This window comes from Phalaenopsis equestris, unplaced genomic scaffold (assembly GCF_001263595.1).
Source record: "Phalaenopsis equestris unplaced genomic scaffold, ASM126359v1 Scaffold234857, whole genome shotgun sequence".
NCBI classification, from domain to species: domain Eukaryota; kingdom Viridiplantae; phylum Streptophyta; class Magnoliopsida; order Asparagales; family Orchidaceae; genus Phalaenopsis; species Phalaenopsis equestris.
In genome coordinates, this window is record NW_018252757.1 from 91724 (window position 1) to 109086 (window position 17363).

At 33.0% G+C, this 17363-nt stretch overlaps 2 protein-coding genes across 2 annotated transcripts in view; one reads left to right on the forward strand and one right to left on the reverse strand.

The window, feature by feature from the left end:
- The window catches only part of LOC110039024, a 61411-nt gene that overhangs the window by 12942 nt on the left and 31106 nt on the right, over positions 1 to 17363 (reverse strand). The window contains exons 4-8 of the mRNA XM_020743964.1: positions 15834 to 16087; positions 10131 to 10332; positions 1131 to 1262; positions 922 to 1025; positions 705 to 823 (exon numbers count right to left, since the gene is read on the reverse strand). Coding sequence (XP_020599623.1) covers positions 705 to 823; positions 922 to 1025; positions 1131 to 1262; positions 10131 to 10332; positions 15834 to 16087 — 811 coding nt within the window. The remainder of the gene's footprint in view (positions 1 to 704; positions 824 to 921; positions 1026 to 1130; positions 1263 to 10130; positions 10333 to 15833; positions 16088 to 17363) is intronic.
- Positions 4325 to 4534, forward strand: LOC110039028. The gene has a single exon (XM_020743968.1). It carries the CDS (start codon positions 4325 to 4327, stop codon positions 4532 to 4534), a length of 210 nt encoding a protein of 69 aa, XP_020599627.1.

Consider the following 17363-nt stretch of genomic DNA (forward strand, 5'->3'; position numbering starts at 1 on the left):
CCAAGTCAAAAGTTTATTCAATTTCACATTGCCTTTGGGAGAGCAGGCACACCTAAAATATTTATGGGCATTTACATACATAATGCAGAAATCATATGTATTTACATATCTCGCACACAAACTTTCCTATTTACACACATAGCATTCAAACCTTTAATATCGCATAAATACCACTCACAACTTTTTAAAAGTGAAATACACCTTTTCATGCATAGTTTTAAAGCACCAAAGTGCTACGTATGTTAATATTAAAGTATAGATGTGAGATATGTAAATACATAAGAATTGAGTGCTACTTAATGTAATTTTCCAAAAAATTTATTCAATTCAAAATCAAGTTCTAGTTGAGGCTGCCTGATTAAATATCACTAGCGATACACTTGTTCTTAACGTCAGTAATAAAGAAAAGAGTTGCAAAAAACAGGAACTTGACAACACAAAACAAACTGGCACATTAATAAACGAAGCTACATGATCAACTTGGCAATATTCTCGTGGAGAATAGGGAACATCCCTCGGAAAAATATGCTAAATTTTTCCTTAACTTGGCATGAACTATGGACCTAACACAATTTTGAAATGCAGAACGCGCATAACTGCTGCACAAATCAAACCCTAAAATGCCAAAAACATCAATCACTGAGAAGAATGTTCAGACATGAAACACACCAACAACAGAGATGAGCATTTCCAGAAATACTTACGCAAAAGCACTATACCCAGTACCAGCACTAGCAGCAGATAAATGACTTGCATGCACACTGACGCTAGGTAGATTATCATGTCCTCCAGAAGGCAATGAAATTTTAGTATCACCATCAACCTGAAGCAATGCAGTTGGCAAGAAGAGACAATTTTAACGGTATTCATTTTAATACTCGAGAAGTACATTTCAAAACTGAAGTGCTAATGGTAGAATACCTTGTCCCACTTTGACTTCTTATTTGTACGGTTGTCCCTTGCAGCATCACCAGCTGTGGGATTTGGTGGCAATGAGCTATTTAGAAGAGATGAAATTCCTGTAGCTGTAATACAATAACAATACAAATAGCTGGTGACATCAATAAAGTTTGGCTGTGGATCTTCAAAAATTTTCCATAAAAGGAGAAGAAAAGACAAAGATATGATACCGGCTATATGAGAATTCGTCTTCAAGGCTTGAGGAACTCCGCCTGGTTGTGTGCATCCAGAAACTACATCAATTTTCTGACTCTTTTTTCTTTCCTGCTCTTTTCTCTCCACTTCACGCTTCAAATCGGCCTCTTTCAACAAAAAAACGTACAAGTTTTTCAAAAGTAATTGAAGGCACAAGTAGTTGCAAACATAATTGTACTATTCCATCAAATTTGATTGGAAGAGGATGGATAAAACACGATTAAGCAAATTATTGACAGAAATATTCAAAATATTATCCCTTATTTGAACCAAAAAAATGCCTAATTAATATTTGCTAACAGCACGATCATATTACACATGTAAAGCAACTTAAATTTCATAGACCAACCAGTGGGTGTCATATAAAGAATAAATAACTGCGCTAGTAAACTGTTTACTAAAGTAACCAGCATTAGAAAAACAGGTGGGAATAAATCAGGAACAAATCTCATAAAAAACACTGGACAGAACACCATGTAAATAAGGAAATTTGGTTTAACAGAAAAAAGACATTTTAGAAAACAAAACATATCAATAAAATATTACAAAAATCAAAATTATACTAATAAATGTAGAGGGAGAAGAAATTCAAGTGAAGGGGCATAGAGATGAGATGCTAACAAAGACAGGCATCCAGGTGTGTGAGTTGAAAAAGAAAAACTAGGAGATGCAATTTGGTATGTTGGATAAGTATCCAGGTGTGTGAGTTGAAAAAGAAAAACGAGATACAATTTGGTATTTTTGATAAGTATCCAGGTGTGTGGGTACTATGAAATCATCATTCAACCCCGTTAAAAAAGCAAACAATTTGAAGAATATTATATTCAGGCTTTGAGGACATGCAATGTAGCATCTACAGCAAAAAACAAACTGATATTACGAAGCTCTATCAAGCATAAGAGTTAAAGACATGTTGATTGGATATTCAATTAGAATGAGCCAGAAAAATTATATGAGATTGTGTTGAGGTAATTATTTGAACGGTAAAGATTACTTTCAATTAACATTTAAAATATTTATGTACTGTCTTAAGAGATATTCAAGAAATGTCCTAAAATTGTTTGCGTAAATTAAAAAAAAGGTTCACCACATAGAATGTGGTATTTTCGAAGCATCAAATGCAATAAGATCAAAAGGGTTCCTTTTTTCTTCAATGTGAAAAACTAACTTGCGTTGTATACCCATATACATAAATTATGTGCATTCAATAGTTATTTAATCAACTAATCTCTGGATCATGTTACATTTTTCAGTAAATATAGTTGACTTAGCATATTAAATGATCAACCCACCAAACCAATTACAAGAGCACAAGTAGAAATCCAAGTCATCATAACCTCAAGAAAAAAATCCCATGATTAGATTTGTCATTTTATTTTTTTATTTATTTTATATTTTATACTTGGCCTTTTTCTTTTCCTTAGAAGCATGTAAGGCCCACCACCTCTTTCCATTCATCTTCCCCCTCCAAAACGAGCAATTCAAGTGTCATGTAATGATTATAAATATGACATGAAATGCATCGTGATTTTTATTGATGAATGAAATATTTTGGTAAAGAACATTTTCTTCTCATTTGCTGGCAAGCTTAATAACCATGAGTGACACTGAAGTTAAAACAAATCGCAACGGGAAATGCTACTCTTATTACGACAAGCAAATAAGGTTTCAAAAAACACTGGAATAGAAAATATCAAAGACTGACGACACAAACACCAACTAGGGCTGGGGTCGGAGGCGATCGAAAGGAGGCAGCAAGGTGGTTGAGGTGGGGAAAGAGAAGAGATTGGAATGGGGAGGTGGCACCAAGGCAAGCAAGGGTTGGCAGCTAGACTGAAGTACAGGAAGGGCGGGGCTGACAACTGAGAAGAGGCAAGAGAAAGGTTGGTGGCTGAGTAGAGTAAAGTAGGAAGTCAGGCAGCATGGCAGAGGATGGCCGGGACGAAGGCAGGTGGCTAAAGAGAGACAGGAATGAAACCTGGCAGCTGGGCAGAGGGATGGTATGGAGGAAGGCAGACAGTAAGGGTAGAGGGGCAGAAAAGGAGCGACGATATGCACCACCTCGAGACGAGTTACAGCTGAAGCACCTTCTCAACATCGGATATAGCCCTAGGAGGAAACATGGGGATGTCGACGGCTGCCCTGAAAGAAAAACCAAACCAAAATTAACCTAGAACACATAAAACCTATATAAATACTATTAGGCGACAAGAGATATCCAATCTTGTTAGGTGGCAACTCCCAAACCCCAAGAGGCAGGCGAGCCTCCCGTTTCCCATCTGAACAGATCCAATTGGCCACAGGTCTTGGCCGGTCCAGCCTTCACATCTGTGTCAATGAGCTTCACCAAACTTAAGTTTTATGTTTCTCTTAATTTCTTTCAAATTACAAGCTACTTCGCCCCAATACTTGCCCCAAAAACTTCTAAACTCGCACTTCTCTTCAAAACTTCATGAGCAACAAACTAGCACCTAAAGCCTAACGACCCCTCAATCACCTCATTGAAGCTCTTGATCAAACCAAGAGAGTTGAGTTCTAGTCTAGTTTCCCACAACTTCACACCATCTCAAACTCCACTAAATCCTACCATTTACTCTATATCACAAGTGAACATCCGAAACTATCCATCCATGGTAAATTTCAGCATTTTACACTAATAAAAACTCATTCCTTAGAGTGATATTCTAACTTTAACCCAAACCCAAGCCGGACCCCTCATCATTCCAGCACAAGCTTCAAATCAGATCTTTAGACATTAAACCTCACCGAAAAGCCACCCAACAACGTAATATTGAATATTAGAGCAAATCAAAGAAGGACCAAATTGAGTCAAAAAAATTTTGGCAAGGGTAGGCCACTATAAGAAATTGAAGTTAAATAAATCATTTGTCAAGATAAATGAAATTCATATTAATAGCTAGAATAACAAGTATATAACTCATAAATCTATGGGACTTGCCTCTACAGCTTGCAAACGAATAAAAGAAGTTGATGCAATGACGCACGGACGAGCGCACACTCATATATACATACATATATGTATGTATGTATGTATGTATGTATGTATGTATGTATGTATGTATGTATGTATGTATGTATGTATGTATATATATATATGAGCATAAACCCTGAGCCACCTCTATCCCCAACTCGTCGTCGTCTACAGTAAATGGCGAGAGATAGCTGTATGGCGCACATCGCCACTGGCATTGCGGTCGGCGGAGCTGTCGGTGTTGTGTATGGAACGTATGAGGCTCTTAGATATAAGGTGCCAGGATTGTTGAAGATCATGCATATAGGCCGGACAACTCTGGGAAGCGCAGCAGTTTGTGGGCTCTTCTTAGGGGCTAGGAGCTTAATCCACTATGGAAAGTCCTAATGATTTCAGGTTACAGTTTTTGGCTTCCAAGTTACAGAGTATGGCATTCTAATCAAATTCATGCTCCTGAGTTTGTATTTGCATTTTGTATTGTTTCTTTAAATTTAAGTTCCGAGAACATGTAGAAATCTTCATTGTGTTTGTTCAAAATAATTTTAAAATTTAAGGATAATTTTATAATATATATATATTATGGCTCAGAGACTCATATGTGTTAGTCCTCTAACTAATTTGTTAGAAAATCTTAAAATAACTTACTATTTTAAGGAATCAAAAGCTTGGTAGTTTTAGGCACATTTTTTCTTGCATTAAAAATTGCATGCATAAGAAACATGAGTATAACTTAATGTTTTTGAAGCAAAAAGAAAACTCATCAAAAATAAAAGACTAATTGTTATAAAAAACTCTATCATTAAAGATAGTATTATCCTTTCAGTTCATAGTACCAAAAATTTTGTTCTGCTTGTGACCAATACAATATACTGTAGGATTTGGGATTTTTGTTTGAATTTTTTATCTAACCTCACTATATGAGTTACACATAAAGGAAGTAACTCTCATACTTACTATGATCACTCAACTTCTCTCTGACTTAAACGATATTTCACCCAATGAACCATCAGATGAATTGCCCCCTCTTACAGCCATTCAGCTTGCCCTAACTTAAATTGAAGTACCCAACTAACTTTCCCTTTATAAAAATGAATCCCATTGAACACACTGAAATCAAAAAATAAGTCAAAGAGTTATTTAAGGAAAACTTTGTTCAAAAAATTCTTAATTTTTTTATAGTCTCAATCGTACTACCCATAGTCTTAAGAAGGAATATAACGAATGTGTGTTGATTATCAAACTATAAATAAAACCATAGTCAACTATAACTTATCTATTCCTTTATTAAACAAAATGTTAGATTTGATCTTAGGGATAATTTTTTTCCCTCTAAAACTGATTTGAAAATTGATGATCACCAAATTAGAATTCAATCGAAAGAGGGATAAAAAACTACTTTCAAAAACCCTGATATACTTTATGAATGGTTGTAATGCCCATTGGATTCTCAAATACCCCTAGCCAATTAATACGGCTAATGAATGATTTATTGAAGCCTTTTATCGGAAAATTTCTAGTTCTATACTTACATGACATGCTGATTTAAGCCAACAAACCACTGTAACATCTTAAATAAAATTTAGAAACTCTGAAGGACAATGTCTTGCATCAATTTAAAGAAATATTTCTTTATGCAAACTAGATATGTCTCAGGGTTTATCATTTGACGAAGCCTAGCCCTTCTAAAATTCAAGCAAAATCTTAAACAGACCTTCACCTAAAATTTTCACTCGAGAAATTTCAATGGCCTTGACAACTTTTTAAAAGAGATTCACTAAAGATTTTGGTACCATCGTTGCTCCAATCATAAATATTCTAAAATTGGATAAATGTTGTTAGACCACTGCAGCATAGAAAGCATTAGATCGTGTTATGGTTCTACCTACTGCTCTTGTCCTTAAGCATCTTAAGTATTCCAAGGCATTTGAAATGATTTTTAATCCTTCGGTAGCTAGAGTTTAAGTCAAGGGTGCCATCTTGAAGCATTTTTTTACAAGAAGTAAAACAGAAAAAGTAATACTACTTAAAATATAATTGAGAATTTTATGTGTGATTTAATCCTTAAGACATGAGCAAAATTTTTACATAGGGAGTTCAAACTCTTAATTCTATTAATGTCAAGTAAAAAATAGTTTATGATAAATAGATCGATCCTCCAAGGGTATAATTTCATCCTCAAACACAAACCAAAAATTGTTAATACCTCATCAATGTAACATTAACAAACTCCTTTTAGAACTCAAAATTTTAATATTTAATTAACTTAGAAACAAAATGCGAATTGAATATATCCGTGATAGGGTTGGTGTAGCTCCAGTGACACAAAATTAGAGAGAGTTATCTTGGATGGTTTGTTCACATTAAACGCCGACCATCCGATGATCCGATTAGAAGAGTGGATGTTTTAGATTCGACTTATGTTAAGAAAGGCAGAGGTAGACCTAGAATGACTTGGGCATATTGTAAGAAAACATAATCTTAATTTATTAGAATTAAATGAAAATATGACACTAAATAGGACGCAATGGAGAAAAAGGATTCATGTAGCCGACCCCACTTAGCGGGATAAAGGTTTTGTTGTTGTTGTTGTTAAAGGTTTTGTTGTTGTTGTTGTTGTTGTATAAATATCCAGTATGTTCCTACTTCCTAATCTTCAGTTATCAACAGGTATTTATAAACAAGAAAATTACTCTATATTTATGTATCCTCCTCCAAGAATTTCTAATTTATGCATTGCAATTTGGAGAAAATGCTAACCACTTCGGAAAAAAAAAATGAAACGATATGTTTGATGGAGAATTGATTTTTGTAGCTCTCCCTTATAAAAGAAGTTTAAAAATTGATCACTACGAATTAAATACGTTTTATTGACGAAATTTATTTTCTCTCTTTTTTTTTCAAATTGCTTACCATCCCTGCCCAACAGATGCTCCAAGTTTTCATCACTTTCCCTCTTCATAAGCATCATCCAAGTCCAATAAGCAACCATTCACATCGCTACATCCACCCCAATCCCATCCTTAAAGCGTTCAATCAAACCTGAAAGTTAAATTTTAATACTATTTCCTATACCTTCACATATCCACTCCTAAAAGCAAGTTAAGATCATAAACTAGCTATCCATCATAAATTCTAGCATTTTACATCACTTAATATCCAATCACTAAAATGATCTTTCAAATCAACCCAAAAAAGTATAAAAAAAGATTATTTTAAATTCCTTTTTGATGTGGAAGCATCCCGCGGTCCCACTGTATTTCACGGACCCGCGATCCTATATATATGGCAATTGAACGAGAGATGGGATTGAACGTCACTTTATGGGCCCATATTTAATAGTCATTTAATTAGAATTAAGATTTTTGAGAATGAACTACTTATATTTTCTTATTTTCTTATTTTGGGGAGACTTTTGTTGACTGTTATTATTTTGGGAGACATTCTTAGTTTTCTGCTCTTTAGAGTGTTATGTTCATTTCTTTTGCAAGTGATGTGTATGTATCTTGCTTAGAAACATCTACCCTAATGCCGCCGATTCAAAGTTTTCTCCTTTTTTTTTTCAGCTCGGACAGCACAAACAACTTCGAACCTGCTGTCCTATAGTAGATTTATCCCTGCAGTCCCTTCCAAAACAACATAAACCCCACATATTAGTCTTCCCTTATCATTCTACAACTTTCATAACACCATTTTATATATTATCAAAACTTCTATGAGTCCTAGAATGGTATTATCTTGGTATCAGAGCCACACAAACGTCAGATATTTAGGTATTTGTCTTCTTTGCCTGAATCAAGCTTCGCTTGGTTGGTGGCCCATTAAATCTGATACATTCTAGATTGAAGCCCAAAAAAACAACTTAATTTTCTAGCAGGAATCGCTCCTCAAGCCAAATTTATAAACCTATTGGTTTAAATGGAATTTTTACAAATCCAACAATACTAACTTTAGGTATTTTAATATTATAGATTCCATTATGCAAAGGCATAATATGACAGTCTCCCAAAAAAACTCATGCAAATAAATTGGAAATTAATCAACAAGATCCACTTCCGGTAATATAGTCCTTCAGGTAATATTTTCTATAAAATCATTTTGATTTTTTCTATTAAACAAATATTTATCTTTAAGAACTTTAATATAATTAAATCATAATCATCATCATCCCAAACATTAGCTTTATCCCAACTATTTTTTAGGCTTATTAAAAATTTAAGAGTGAGTATCTCATGAGCAAATCCACATGTGAGCCACATGATATGACATTTCAACCATTGGGCAAACGCCCAATGGCACAAAAGTGAAAAGAGAAAAATATTTAGTAAAAGCAACACCAAGCATAAATTTTATACTAAAAATCACAATCCTCATAAAAGAAGAGAATGAAATATACCGGACCAAACAGGATTAAAAGCATATTGATACAACCAGGATCACTTTATGCATCTAATTTTAGAGAATTCCGTATAAAAGATCAATAGATGCTTCTGAGAGGCAGTGGAAGGTATCATGGCAACTAAAGAAACAAATAGTCTGATATTAGATCGATTTTAGAGTTAATATGCACTAATTTTCCACGAAAAAAATTCAAAGATGGTCTACAACATTAGATCTACTGTAAACAATGCACAAGATCATTGAAATTTTAATTAAAAATATTGTTACATTTTATACAGATCTAAGGCATATAAATAAGTTTGAGCCGACTTTCACCATGTTTCTTATATACTGTAATTGCATGAGATTAATGGTGTGTCCCATTGATGGAAAGATCAGAAAATATATAGTGGCCAGCTAAAAATCAGCATATCCGTCTATCATGGCACAGTTTATGAAGGTGGCTTAATGCCCTTGAAACTGCATATGCGGGGAATTCCAACATCATGGTCTGATGTTACAAATCTAAGCAATAATTGGTTGCACTGATAAAAATAAAAATAAGGTAGAGAGACCCGCTGGCTCTGCAAAAGCCTCTTATCCGCTGGATGCACACAAAAAAGTTTATGAAAGGTAACTTAAATCCTTAGGTTTGCTTTGAAATTCAGCCAATCCTAAGGATGATGATGTGGCAATATAGGAGAACAATCCTTGGATAGAAATCCAAGGGATTTGGATTCATAACATTTTTCTACAAACCATAGATGCATGAGATATAGGCTCGCAGATTCCAATGTGCGTGCTTTTGCACTCCAAAGTTTGGGTCATAAAGTTACTGGAAAGAGCGTTGGGTCATAACATTTTTCTACAAACCATAGATGCATGAGATATAGGCTTGCAGATTCCAATGTGCGTGCTTTTGCACTCCAAAGTTTGGGTCATAAAGTTACTGGAAAGAGTGTTGGGAGAAATTAAATGTACATTCGGCCTGATCAGATTGTGATATGGTTTGGATGTAGAGGCATATTTTTCTTTGAATAACAAACCATGCTCAAAAGTACAGATTTTGCTCAATTTAATTCAATAAATATAAAAACATCACTGAAAAATAAAATAAAAATAAACAAAAGTACAGTACAGACCAAATCACATACACACACACAAAATCAACCAGAAAATGCGAACACCTAGGGATCATGCGCTATGAGAGATGCCAGCCTACAATAAATTTTCTACAGCCACATTGAATGCCTTTCAAACTCAATGGGAATTAAAGATGAATATACAAAAAGTCTGGAGAACAAAGTATACTGTATAATTTCAGTTCAAATGTTTAACCATGAAAATTAAACCGTTCATTTATCAAATATCTGAGACAAAAATTATGTTGCAATACAGAGAAAAAGTTCGATAATTTCTTTTATCAAAGTCGATTTCAAATTGATTTTAAATCAACCTCATTGAAATTCTATATGATAATTACAGTACCAAAAAGATAGATATCATTATTTTTTATTTATCAAAATGAACAATTATGATCACTGTAAGAGTAAAGAAAATAAGATAATCTGATGATGTAATAAAAGATTAAAAAAAAATAGCTGACCTATTTCATCATAGTAGTCACTTTTGTCGTATCCATGTGGGTCAAAGACTTCTTTGCTAAAGCAAGTACCAATCTCATCAATATCCTGATAACTCACAGCATGCTGCAGAAAATTTGGATTTCTGTAATCCTTCCTATTGCGCAAGTCTACATTGAAACTTTTCCCAGCCCTCTTATAAGCAAGAAACTTGTTTATTTTTTCCTGAACGGTTCAACCACAACGGTCGAGGCAAAGGCCTTAATCAGAAAGGAAATTTGTAGATAGCATATAGAAAAATAAATGCAACTGACAAGTACGAACCTTAAATTATAGCAAGTAAACCTATCTATAGGAAATAAGGAAAAAAAATTAACTTAAAAAAAATCAACAGCCAGTCCAAAGCAGACAGCACGTAGAACCCATTTTTCTGTTTTGACCTCACTTTAATTTGCTTTGACCTGATCTTCAAGCATATGCTGGAATTTTTGCATAATACAAGATTCATTGAACATGCTGTATCCGAGCAAGTATGAAGATCCAAAATGCATGAAACAAAAAGGCAACCACACACCATGCTTGTCTATAGACAATGCAGTACTCAATTATGCCCAAAAAATAAGCTTAAATAAGAAAAAGAGAAATCACATTTTCTGTCGCTGTTTTGTATCGTATAATCCTTCAGCTCAATATAATCCAAGTAATCACAATCCTGCATTTTTATGAAAAAAAAATAACACCAACACTTTTCACCATACTAGGTTTCATGGAAACACAGGTAGGATGCAGTATATGGGACCTAGTTTGCAGCTACACAGCTAGCTCACTTATAGTTCTTACGGCTTTTGCAGGTAAGTAGCATGTATTTACCCTGGTTATACGTCAATAGTGAAAAATAAACTGGTTTGGATGTGCAAATTCTTTCACTTTCAAAATTCAATTCTCTGATTAAATGTGGGACTTTAGATAATTTTATAAGAAGCTATATCCTTCAAAAAGTGAAAGGCTCACTTTTTGGTGGCTTATTCCCCTTTCTTCCTTTTCCCTTATCATTCTTCTTCGAATCACTTTCCTAGAAGAATTGCCAAATTTTTAGGCAATCAGACTTTGTTTTTTTGGACAACATTTCAACAATTAATGCATTTTTGTCTGATCATAACTTTATTTTCATTAAATCCTATATAAAGGCCAAAACTCTTTCACTAATTTGAATTTTACCACTTCCAATTTTCCTTAAGAGTAAACATAATAGCTTGTTCCCCGGAAAATTTGTATGTTTATAGCATAAATTGGTTGTATCAATATCTGCATTAGAAATTCTGAACATTAGAACATTCTATACATTAGATTGGATGTCAAAGCAAGTTATGACAAACTGTCTTTAGGAAACAAAGCTTAACATTGATATTTGTTAACAGTGAACAAAAAAATAATGCAATTTAAAACAATCAATTAGGAATAATTCTAAACATTTTCAAAAAAAAAAAATAATGGAGTTAATTAAGAGCAATATTTCTAAATTTGAAGGGCGAGGTAATTACAAATTAGAAAGATAGGTTAGAAAAGCAATTTTAAAAGAAGTAATGTATATTTCTGAAGAATTGAATTTGTTAAAACAAAAAATAATAAGATCTACTCATAGAGGTCAATTTTTTGGAACTAAAATAATATCTAACTTGGCTAATTTGATGAAAAAACTTAAATAACAATATAAACTCATGAATAGTCAATTGCAAGATCAATTTAAAAACTTTAAATAATGTTAAAATAGTGTGTTTAAATTTTTTCTCAGGTTTGAACATTTAGTAACCATTAGTTCCCCAAAGATTTTTTATTATAGATATTGATTTCATTCTTGCACAAAAAATAAAAAAGAAAATTAAGCTACAATTCTCTCAAGATAAGAAATAAAAGCTTGCAACAGAGCTTTAGAGCTTAAAAGATATCACAATTAACTTCTTATTAGAACTGTCGTATCTCTACTTGTATCTAGAGAAAGATCTACATTTCACTTTAAGCTTGTTAACACATAAAAACAACAATATCATTAAGGAAACAATTGATCCTATCGATAAAGAGTAATTCATAAATATTCATGGAAATATAAATTAAATAAAAAAAATGATTTACAATTATAAAGTGATTCTACATTTTTTATTAAAACTAAATTTGAAACAAGAACCACACTAGAATATGCAGCAAGAACCTATTCAGGCGCCTAAACCTAAAATTAAGTATAAAAAATGAATATGAAATTCAAACCATGATGATAAATAAACTTCAGATTGAATTAAAACTTGAATTTATCATGTCTTTAAAATTGAAAAATTAATTCAACAACCTAAGAAAGTTGATATCTCCTTTATTTTCTGTTATTAATGTCTGGAACAATTTTAGGAAAAAAAATTTCTTTGATGACGTCAAACTATGTCAACATACTAATGGAATTATTCAAAATAACTGCCTTCACAAAATATCAACTTCAGAAAAGGTTACATAATTCAGTATGTAAAATCTTTTAATGTGTTTAGCTTACTTCTCTTTAAAGACCTTCAGAGATATTGAACGCCATAGACACCTTATTTGAATGAAATATATCTGTTTTGATCTTTCAAAAAAAAAAAGAAATTATGAAATTTAATAAATATTTATTTTAGATTAATCTTCATTACTTTTATCTCATTGAATCAAATATAATGTATCCATTGGCAAGTATTGTAATTTATCCATCTTACATGAACAATACTTTTTTTGAATCATAACTTAGGTTAGATTATTTGTATGAAGATATTCACTTTAAATTTATGGTTAACTAAAAGAATTACAAGTCTACTAAAAATATTTAGAGAAGTTACCTTAAATTCAAATATGGTGATAAGGTGATTTTTCATCTCAATCCAGAAAAGTTTCCTTCAAGAACACTAAAGAAAATAATCGCTAGAAAAATAAAACTGTGGAATGTTATATTGCACATTTTCTAGTCCAATTTATTAGTTGATTTAATCATACATTCTCAATCAACAATCAATGCATTGAATACTTATTTTTACAACCTTTCCCTTTAGTTTCACACAAAAAATGAACTAATTTTGAAGGAAACAAATAAACAGAAGTTGGATTAAATGATCAAAGAGTTGAAGATGTAGGGCTAAAAGGGAATAATTGATGACATGACAAGATTTCGTCCTATTCATTCTAAAGTTTCCTCTTTAAAAGCTGTAATTTTTCCTATCCCAACAGAAGTTTCATTACGCCAAGAAAATTTTAACCAAGCAAGTATTCATAGAGTGTAATATGGTCATTTGGCAATTTCCTAGACCTTGTTGGCTCACTTTTTGTGCTAAAAATGAGGGGAAGAGAGGAAATAGAGGAAAGAGAGGAAAGAGAAGGGCCGCCAGTTGCTTGTATTAGTTGACATTTAGAGGAACTGTGAAAGAGGATTTAGAAAAATCTAAACTCATAAAGATTTTAAAATGCTTTCGTTGTTATTAAAACCTTCTATTTATAATAAAAAAGGAATTCAAAATCCTAAAAACTTCCTAAATTTAAGGAGAAGAAACCTCATCAATTTTCAAAAGCTATAACTTCCGTAGATTCAGGCTACTAATTCCTAAAATCATGAAAAGACTAAATCAAATGTCTTAATATCTAAAAATGGGTAAGAAAAAAATAAAAAATAATAATTTTAATTGAAATACAGCAGTACATGGATTGAACGAACCGTGGACATGATTCGAGCCCAACCGTTTGGCCCCCAACGGACCGCCCATACTTCACTTAAGCCAGTTGTTGTTGGTTGATTCATCCAGTCGACCTTATGACTTGTCACTTGTTTTCATAGGGTTGATGGCCATTTGACCATAAAAATTCAGCTTGGTCAATGCATCATCTATATATTTCCATGATTATCATCCTGATTTTGTGTCTGAATCTATGATCAAAGATGAAATTATGCCCGCTATCAATAGTGGATATTAAATACACCGGTGATAGAGAGGCATGAATGCTTGGGAGGCCATTGCATATTTCTAAACGAAATTCAAAATTATTACAACGCCTACTAATCAAATATCAACTTAAATATTAGTTTTTCTTTTTTCAAATTGGGCAGGGGCAGAATTAATGTGGCTACCATTATTTTGTTAATGGTTACAGCCATTAAATTTTACAACTCCTTAATTTAGGTTTGATGTCTAATGTTAGAATTTTTTGAATTAGTTGAATATGAACCTTTCTTTTCAATTATTTTTTTCACTCCAATGTCTCTCTCTCGAGCCGGAGTAGCAATTTGATGGCAATTCCTATAAGCTAGCAGCTTATAAGATTTGTAACTTTTGTGAGATTACAACCTATTTTGGATTGTAACTATTAGAAGTTCATTCAATCCTCCATAGTTTCTTTCTTTAAAAACTTCTCCTTGAAAAGAATTAATTTTAGAATCCTATGCTGTATTCTAATAGAGATTAAAGCATGTAAAGAATACAAGTCCATGGTGAAAATTTTTAAAAAAAAAGTCAATTATAAGTATAGATCATTCTTCTGAGATTCAATTCCTCGATCAAATATGAAAATTAGAATTCAATTGAAAGGCTATATCCTCATATAAATGTAAGGCTTGTTTTTCAATGACTCCTTCCTTCTTCCTACCTTCCCCCCTTTCCTCATCCTCCTTATTGTTATTTTATTATTGATTAAAAATGTGCATGAATTTTATATAATGTGCTACTATATGATTCTCTTCCTTTTCCACAAGCATTTTAAAATTTGATCATTTGTCTCTTCGTGAACCTTGACTTTTCCATCATTATTTTGTAATAGAAAAGCAAATCTCTTTTGCTTAAATTGAATTTGACCGTTTTCAATTTTCAAGAAAAGTTGCCAATAGTTGTTTTATACCATATAGCTTTTCCCTGAGAAAGGTACATGTCTATTGCCTTGGCACTTAAATCAACATTTGATACTAGTTATCAAAAGAAATACTTAGAACCTAGAACATCTCAAATCAATAAAACAGATCCACTCTTCAACATTAACAAACACAGATCTGTTCAAATGTAGTAGATTACAAGGCAATTTCTATAAGAATTTCTTGATAAACTTTAACATCTAATTACAAGCTGTTAAGTGGGGAAGTTGATCTATCACCTTAGAGACTAGAGCTAAATCAAATCACCTGTACACCGTTTCCAAAAACAATTTCCCTGCCAAACAGTAAAAAGCATCCTCATTTCCACCATGTTTTCACTCGGGCCATCCACTTCCACGACTTGACAAAATAATAAATAAATTATAAATTTGTCATTAAAAGGAACAGAGTCATAATATCGACCTCATGTACCTGGATAGTAAGTAGATTTCTAGTCAGAAGCTGCTGACCACCATTATAAAGTTTTCATAGCATGAACATGTAAAGAGCAAGCGAGATAGAATTAAGCCTTTCAACAGGATATAAAATGTAGTTGGAATCATAAATATAACAACAAGGGGGTGTTAAGTAGGCATTAAAAATAGCAAAATTTAGTGGGAAGACAAATGAAATCGCACAATTATAAGCCAAATTCCATCTGTCTTCAAATTTCTAACACTAGCACAACCATCCTATGCATGGGCATGGTCAAAAATATGTTTTTCACTGTTAATAAAAAAATCATCTATATATGCAATAATTCATAAACATTAACAACTCAAGAGACAATTTTAGAAGATCGAAAAAAAGAGATAATAACCTGAAGCTCTTCTGGGCACTTGGTCGTTACAGTTGGTGGAAGGAAATTCTGCATGGGCATATCTATTTGCATATCTGTGGAAACAGTAGAAGGATCCTTGACCTCAGCTACCTCTGATTCTGTTGCAGTAAAGTCGATTGCAACACTAGCCTCAAATTTGGATTGCTCGTAGATATCAAACGATGGAAGAGGTTCTTGTTGACTGACAGAAGTAAGCGACTCAGAAGTTACTAGTGTTACTCCTTCAATGTTCCCTACAAGTAGTAAAAGACATATATAAGAATTAAGAACAGACAAAACCTCTAGCAAGGAAACAAAAGGACACTTTCAAACATCACTGTCATGAAAAAGATGCACAAAGCAGCTCGATTTGATTGACATGACCATTTAATCCTGGCACTGGAACTGAAGCAAATTTTGGTAGCATTAAATCTAGGTCACTTAGCACAATGATATTCAGCAAAAAGAAAATAGAACATCTACAACAATACAGACCTCAATTTTTTGCCAAATAAAAGCTCCTTTAGCAACCCATCATTTAGCAAGAAACTTAAACATACAATTTAGCAATTGGAAAAGCATCAAAACTCCCATAAACTCTCATGACTAGGGGTCTGGCATGTGGCTTGACGTATGAAAACATAGATTCTTCTCCAATCTTAAAAGAAAAATTAGGAGCAATAAATCCAACACTGTGGAAATATGGCAAGTTGGACAAAATAAAACAGATGTTCTGCTTCTTTGTCAAAAAAGGGGAAAAAAGGGCCAATTTCAACGCAAGTTAGTGACCTGGATGATCAAATAAGTATGGGATTCAACTAGGAGCTTAAATAAATCTTACAATCCAGGGGTTAATCAAAGAAGGTTCTTCGAAATTTTACATAAGGATAAGTTTGCAAATATAAATTTATATAAAACTACTCAAAAATTACTATTTGAATTCAAAGAATGAAGGTTGTGGCCAACAATCAAAGAAGAGGGAGATTTAAAAATAACCATATACCATTTTAGAAAAGTTTAGAGAGAATATTTCCTTAGGGGTTGTTTGGTCGTCAGCAAAAGGAGTTCATTGCATTCCTTTTTCAAAAGTTTTAAAAGCCCAAGTATTTGGTCAGAAAAAACAAATGCAATATAAAATTCCAATGTATTTGGAATTTGTTGTATTTCAACGAATTTCAAATACAATATTTTGTGTAAAGTGCCATAGGCAGCCCGCCGATAGTCACCACCCCGGACATCAACCACCTGTTGCAGCAGGAGGATGTGCCCCAGCAAAAGGAGTTCATTGCATTCCTTTTTCAAAAGTTTTAAAAGCCCAAGTATTTGGTCAGAAAAAACAAATGCAATATAAAATTCCAATGTATTTGGAATTTGTTGTATTTCAACGAATTTCAAATACAATATTTTGTGTAAAGTGCCATAGGCAGCCCGCCGATAGTCACCACCCCGGACATCACCACCCCGGACATCAACCACCTGTTGCAGCAGCAGGTTGTGCCGCTACCATCTGCCACCGCCTATTTACTGTCT

Bases quoted from the DNA above. Each gene is read 5' to 3' on its own strand.
- LOC110039028 (XM_020743968.1), top strand. From the start codon at position 4,325: ATGGCGAGAGATAGCTGTATGGCGCACATCGCCACTGGCATTGCGGTC.